This window comes from Athene cunicularia (assembly GCF_003259725.1).
Source record: "Athene cunicularia isolate RWA chromosome 9 unlocalized genomic scaffold, athCun1 chr9_part2, whole genome shotgun sequence".
NCBI lineage: Eukaryota > Metazoa > Chordata > Aves > Strigiformes > Strigidae > Athene > Athene cunicularia.
The window spans coordinates 3,653,002-3,660,543 of NW_020799111.1; the positions used below are offsets into that span (position 1 = coordinate 3,653,002).

At 42.2% G+C, this 7,542-nt stretch overlaps 1 protein-coding gene across 1 annotated transcript in view; it reads right to left on the reverse strand.

Moving 5' to 3' along the window:
* Positions 1–2,883, reverse strand: part of HS6ST1 (heparan sulfate 6-O-sulfotransferase 1) — a 50,050-nt gene extending 47,167 nt beyond the window's left edge. The window contains exon 1 of the mRNA XM_026855473.1: positions 2,801–2,883. Within this exon, the coding sequence (XP_026711274.1) occupies positions 2,801–2,871 (71 nt within the window). The 5' untranslated portion in view covers positions 2,872–2,883. The remainder of the gene's footprint in view (positions 1–2,800) is intronic.
* Between the last annotated feature and the right edge of the window lie 4,659 nt (positions 2,884–7,542).

Here is a 7,542-nt window from a genome sequence, read left to right on the forward strand (position 1 = left end):
CCCCCCCCCCCTTGTAAAATGCTTATGAATTTAATTTTGTTTTACAGATAACTCACAGCTGTTTTCTTCACGAAAGATGAAAGCAGATAAAAGAAATCACTGGCAGAATAAGGTGACTGTTTTTAAAGCGGAGCTGTAACTTGCAGTAAGAGCGTTTCTCCGAGTTGGTTCTTTAGTCAATTCAGCTGCAGTGCTGAAACACTCACTCACCTGCAGACCTCAAGACCAGCCTCAAACTACATTCCTAGGGCCTCTTCTTCCTTTCATGAAAAAGGCAGAAGTTTGGAATTAATAATCTCTGTTGCTGAGGATTTCACAGAGGGAGAAAAGGCTTTTGGGTCAGCAGGTCTACCTTTGATGAAATAACTCCAAAGAGATATTACTCTGCAATACCCAGGGATGTAAACTCTGGCATGCAGTACCTTACAAGAAGAAATCTTCTCTTTGGAGAGCAGGAAAGAGAAATATCAGGTCTGCCAGTCAGACTGACCGAAGCATGGCTCTTCCAAATGTAGCATCTGACCTGGCTGCCATATGTAGTATATGGTGCTTAATAAAGGTCAGGAGTTCACTGCACATACCTGCTGATCAGATCACAAAGACTGGCGTGTTTCTGAAGCAGACAGGAGATGCTGTCTGTCTTTCCAAGGAAAGCACTCCGACATTCAGAGAGAAGGGCTTGCCAGCCAGCTGACAGCACTGTAAAAAAAACCTTGGGATCCATTTTGAGATTCTCCAGGATAGGACTGTTTGACTTTTCAATTTCCAGATATAACCAAAAGGCAGGGAAAAGACTGACCTGTTAAAGCAACAGGGCAAAGTTTGGGATATGTCCTGACAAAATGCTTAGGAATGATAACTGGAATGACAGACTGCTCAGGTGGAATTTCCCCTTGTAGGTCAATTTTTTGGCAGTTTCATCACTAACTGGTCCCTGCAGAAAGATATAATTAAACCAATTTTTAGGGATGGAGGACACAGAAATTGTTTAGCTGCTTGACGGGATGCTGAAATGCACTTAACCACCAGGAGAATTTTTCATGTATTGTTCCTGGATCTGCAACTGCATTCTTCAATATCTGACAAATTACAGGTGTATTATGGATCTCCTGTTTCAAATCCAGGAATCCTGCAGGTAGAAGAGGCACTGAGAGTTCCCATTCTTCCATGTATTGTGAGACAGTAAGCAAGCCTCAAAATCTGCACGTTTAGAGACCACTGTTGGGGAATGCGGAGCAGCAGAAGTGGCCAACACACATCACAACAGGAGAGTGAGAATGTCCCAAGGATTCTCAAAAGAAATTTTGAAGGAATCTGGGTCAAACATATATAAAAGTTAGATATCAGTGAGGCTCTGTTCTGAGCTCTAGCAGAAAGAGAAAGCATAGAAGCTGTCAAAGCTGCCTTGCACTTTACAACCTCATTTAGAATCATGTTTTCTTATGCACCAGAAAATATTGGTCCTGCTAAGGACTCACAAAACCACTTTCCTGAAGAGCTTCCCATTTGTTTGCTAAAGGACTTCTATCCACCTCTTTCTGTAACTCTGCAGCACTGAGAGGAGGTGAGCATGTTGCATTATAGCTTCTTCTTTTCCCTAGAGACACTTATGGGGTTTGTGAATGATGACACCACAAAATACATGGAAAGGAAGAGTGATCTGCTGGCACTAAAACATGATCTTTCTGGCAAGTTTTGATGAAAACTAATAAGAAATACATGCAGTCATGGCCATATTAGCCAATATTGACTCTCTTGGACTAGTTACCAGATGAAATCATGCCCTGGAATGCAGTCTGCTTTGCCAGAATCATAATTTTTTTCTGGAATTCAATTTTTCAACCCAAGAAACAATCACGTTCTGTCTAAACTAAAAATACCAGACGAGAGTGTCACATTTTAAGTGTGTACTGGAAGTTTGAGTAACAAGGGAAAACAAACAACCCTTCTGCCTCTTTACCTAGCTCTGTCACTTAATTCAAATACTTCTTTCTTGTTGCAAAGGAAAAGACAAACACTTCAACCATCTGGCTGGCTTCCAGCACTGTCAAAAGTCAGTGGCAATGACTATTCTGCTGCCACATTTTCCTCAAAATGAGAGGTCTTCTGGCATGGGACCAGTTGGGGACACACTAAAAAGTGAATTCTCTCAACCCTGATTCAGAGAAACACTCAACCTCAACCTAGATCCATTCCCAGTCAGGGTAGGAAGCCTTTAAGTGGATATTTAACTTCAGGCATGTGTTTAAGTCATTTGCTGTTCAAGAGTGAACTGCTGAAGTGGCAGAACGCGCCTCCACATGTGCACGGGGTTGTGGGCACTGCCAGAGCCGGCGTCTCAAAATGCTGGCCAGAGGACTGGCATAGACCTACACTGCCACGTCTGGGAGACGCAGCTCTGGGGTGTCCTGTATCAAACCCAGGGCACAGCCACAGCTGCCGTTTAGCAAAGACCTTGGAGTGTCTGGAAACCAACACATCAACAGGGTGTCACCTAAAGGTGTAATACAGTAGTTTATCCCTAAAAACTGTACAGTTATATAAAGATATATGTTTTCACAGGGAATGACTGAATATAGGTGGGTAAGAACTCGTGTATCATTTTGCAAACTACAGAACAGAGACATATGAGTCAAAGCTGTGATGCTGGACTTTCCTTTAAAAAGACTGTTGGTAAACTGCCTGTGAACCACACTGTGAACAACAATAAGCTGTTTCTGGTCGCTTCATAAGGAAAATCAAAGCCCTAATGTTTGCCAGGTTATTCCTTATCTATTTGCATGAATGGGAATAAACTTACAGGTCAGAGAATGAGCGAGCTAAGAAGCAAAGCAGAGAACAACCAGGCTGCTGAAGGATGTGCCAATCCATGCACCATGAGTGCATCTGTAAAAATGAACATGCTTTAATTCTTGTCTTAAATTTACAATTTTGTTGGCTTGTCCCATACCTAAAAGCTACTAGAACATGAACAGAGCAGGGAAATCACTGATATGGGCCCTGCATCTGCATTCAAATGAGTGTTTGCTTTCTTTGAATGTTGTCGCTGCATGCAAGTAAAACCAGGACACTTTTCAGTGGGGATGCAGTATTCAGAGACTGCCAGGGAATGATTGAGAGCATGAGGCAAACCTGCCTTACGCTTTATTTAGACTGAGTACAGGGACGTGAAGAGCAGCAGTGTCATTGGGCTGCGGAGAGGAATGCTCCCTGTAGGAGCTGTTTGCTGGAAGGTTGTGCTGTGGGAGCCAGCGTGAAAGAGGGTTTTGGGTTTCCACTGAGGTGGCTGGCACTGACTTGAGAATATGAGAAAATTTGCAGTTCTTCTTGCAAGATTTGCTTAAAGCAAGTGAAAAATGGGAGTGGGGATAGGAGAGCCTAATGCGGAATTCAGAAGTGCTCTGCCCTGGCCCGATTCAGTTACTGCTGAACTAAGTGGAGTTTTATCAGTTAATTCAGTGAGAGTGAAGCCAGTACCGAATGTTACTTTATTTGTGGCTGTGCCTTGGGAGGGACAGGTCATCCTTTACATTTACCTCTCTGTATTACAATAAAGCACCACACAAAGGCACTTAATCTTCACTCTGGGCCAGCAGGAGCTTTTTTGCACTGATTGGTATGTCAGAAATGCGCTGTCTTTGAAACTGAAAGGGCAGTGATTTCCTTGCAACAAATATGCATATATGTCATGGAGGTGATGTGTTCAGAATAGAGAGACAGGAAAGAAGGAGAAAAGGGAGCCAGCAGCAATCTTGCTTATCTGTGCCTTGCTGTGTTCACAGTCCAAGAGAGCTGGTATCTGTATCACTGAGATATGGCCTTGTTCCTCTTGGGACTGCAGTAACCATCTTCACATGGAAAATAGCTAACAACATGCTACATATAAAAGAGCTTGCCACAACTGATACTCAACTGCTCCACTTGAAGACTATTAATCTAATTTCTTTATGATTATCTTTTCAGAAATTGGATCCAGCTGTTCAGCAATCTTCAGCGGGAGGTTAATGAATATTGCTGAGCTTGCAGAACAAAATGTTGAGCTTCAAAAAACTTCTGGGTTCATTTTTAATGAAACGTTTTAAATTATTGGCTTTTATCTATTTTGCAAGCTTCAGAAGTATCCCTGGCACTCTTTTAACTTGCTTACTTGATATTTTTTGTTAGAAGAAACTCAAAATGCATGTATTAAAATGTATCATGTTATTGCCCTCTTAGCCCAAACAGTAGGCAAAACTCAGAGCCTTCCTGTCTTGTTTCTATGAAAAATTGATATGGCTCCAATATTTCTTTGTAAATAAGACTGTACAAGAATCTACAAAAAGGTTTGTTTTTTGTTTTTTTCTGAACACAAAAGGGGAAAAAAAGGAATAAAACCACTCTTAGAGGGTGTTAGGTGGAGGTATTCTACATGCCTGACATATTCCTGGCCATCCCACTTCTAATTACTATTAGGAAAAGGTGGATTTGGCTTGACCCGGTGTGGGCGTCCTTTGCCTTCTCCAGAACTTGACCTTTTACCTGTGCTCTGTCTCAGGAAGCTCTGCCTTAGCATCGTTCAGGACCAAACTTATCCTTCTCCCTTTCCTTCATGGTTGCTTTCACAGAAGGAGCAAAAGAGAAGCTGAGAACTCACTAACTTAGTGGCCCTGCCCTGCTAAGCAACACCCACAAAAAACATTTGGGATTTAGCTTTGGTTCTGGCCTTCCCTGCTTGACTGCATTGTTGGCAGGGCCTTCTCATATTAAACTGTTACCAAGAAAGGAGCATTAAATGACCTCATTATTTAGGCTCAATGTAGAACACTTACTACATACACAGATGTTTGCCAGGTCTGTGACTGATGGCTATTTTTATCTTTCACCACTGCAATGTATTTTTTCCCCCAGGAAAAAGAGAATGCAGCAGCATAACCACCTCTTTGTGAAGCATTGTGCTTCTTGTCAAGTGTTGCATGCTTGCCTTCCTCAGTGCCCAGGTGCTTCTGCTGAGACGAACAGCGCAAACACACAGCAAAGGTGGTCCCTGGCTCGGGGAACTGCTCATCTTTAACACACAACACGGCACAGCAAGATCTCTTCTGAAGATGTCAGAAAGAAACTTCTTTCTGTCTGAGGCCCCAGACCAGATGATACATACAGGCTCTACCTCCACGAAGCCCTCCATTACTGTGGGTAATTTTGCTTCTTATTTTATGGGTGGCTTCTGCTTCACATCTACTGTGTATACCCAAGCCACACAATTCTAGCACCCAAACATTTACCAGTAGGGTCTAGTTATTCACCTGTATGTTCACTGTGGCATGTCCATCTCCTCCAGGAAAGACTGGTTGGGTGACTTACTATACAACCTCAGTACTACTCTGTTTTAACTCTATATTCTACTTCTCATTTGCATCACTATCTGTGAAGTTGAAAGGAAACACTTACGGGTGGAGACAAACTTTTATATAAGGACCTCCCTTGCTCACCTTCGGGACCACTCCAGGCACAGCAATACAAATGGCTGTGCTGTCTGTTTTCTCAGGCCAATTTTTCACGTAGCTGTCTTGCCAGCCTTACAAAACCATTTTGCCAAAGAAGCCAGGAACAAATCTAAACTATGCTCTCATGTATTGCTTCTGTATTTCCCAGCATTAGGCATTTACAGATGGACCTTTGTGACAAGTTTATGACTCCCCATGTTTATGTCCTAGGCAAATGCTAGCAGGTTAAGCGTGCCGCTAGTTCCAGTCCCCGCTTGCCTACTCCTCACCAAAATAGTTTTGCAGGATCTGAATGCTTTTGGGTCAGCTCCACACTCTCTATGGCAAGCTGGTTCTCTTGCCTGTTTATCCCCTAACTAAACACTGGCAAATACAAAAATGACACGCCACCTTTTTGCGGGAAGAAATAAACTGACCTTCAGTCTGGCCTCGCCCTCTGCTGTATAAAATACTAAAAAGAGCAAGAAAAAATATGTACTTGGTGCACAGTCCCAGTGACCTTTAGGCAAACCTTAAGCAGATCTGTAGTGCATGAGTAGACATAGTTTATTACAACTCTGGCATTTTTACATCAGTTTACTATCAACAGGAAGCAAACTGTTTGAGAAATGCCAGACAAATGGCTTTGTGAAATCTTGCAGCCTCCTAAAGTAATGCTTTTAAGCAGCTAAACTGGAGAAATCTCTCAAATGAAACTAAGCAATAGCTTGCCATCAGATGTGCTGACAGAAGGACAGAGCACTGTTTCAACCACAAGAAAATCCACTACACTACTGAGTTAAATGCACTATGCTAATTATGAATCTGGATAATAATTGTGAGAGGAAGCAGGAGAAACTGTTCCTTACAAATTGTAAAATGTATTTATCCTGCATAAAACTCCTCTTGCATCTCTATAGGCACATGGGTTTGCATTCAAATGGCCTGAATTCCAGCTTAGGCCCTGGGACTAGTGCTTCTTTGCTGGCTCACTCCAGCTTTAACTTGCACCCTGTCAAATCACTGTTTAGGGGTATAGCTTTCACCATCAAAACCAAGATGAAAGTGGAAATTCAGACTGCCCCAATAAAAGGCCCAGTTCAAGAACCAGCTTTACATAATTGCCTTTGAAAGGTATAATACCCCTCATATTCAGACTACAAGTTTCATGCTTTGCTGGGAATATGCTGCATAACACCCTGATGGATCTCATATACAGAGATGTAACATCCTTGTCTGAGATTGCAAAAGTCACATTTTTGTAACCTCTTTCCTTTTTGACTTAAGACTGTTGGATAGCAACTGTGGGAAAGGGTGAGCTTTAAAATATTGTAAAGATTTGCAGTGGGAAGGTGTCATTACCTTGCACTTCTTTCTTGCAAATTGAGAAATCCAGTTCAAAACGCCCCTGTATCTAATGTTCTCCTCCTTTGTAATATCCAGGATATCTCTACTGACTGGTGTAACAGTACTCGGCACTGCAAATTAATTACAGGTAGACTCCAATCTTTCAGTATAATTGCTGGATACTGTGGTATTATAAACATTGGCAAGGACATCACAAGTGGAAAAAGCTTCTACATATATAAGGCTTAAAAAGATCTTACTGTAAATTGACATTTAACTCCTTCATAATGTTAATAAAAAGCTTCACAAGCAGTATGCGTTTTAACACCAGCTCTGATACGCAAGAGTAGGCGCACGCATTTAGAAAGATATAATTTACACTTTGATTCTGAGTACATGCAACTCTTACTCTATAAAAGAGTTGACTTGTCCTCTATAAATATTTTGGAGGTAACTTCAAAGGCCAACTGGAATCTCTTCTATGGAAAACACGCAAACTCTAGGATTACCCACATAGGGAGGGAGACTCAGCTCAGGGGAAAGATATTGAACAGCCAGGCTCTCCTTCCAAGGTCACAGCCTCATGTCCAGCCTTGATAGATGTTTCTACCTAGAGACTGATCAGTGCTTGCCATAAACTGGGGCGCTCCTAATCCAGCCCCTAGGCAACAGATATCTATAGTAAAAACCAAACCCTTATGCAACTTTGTGGACTGCAACTGCCAAGGCCAGG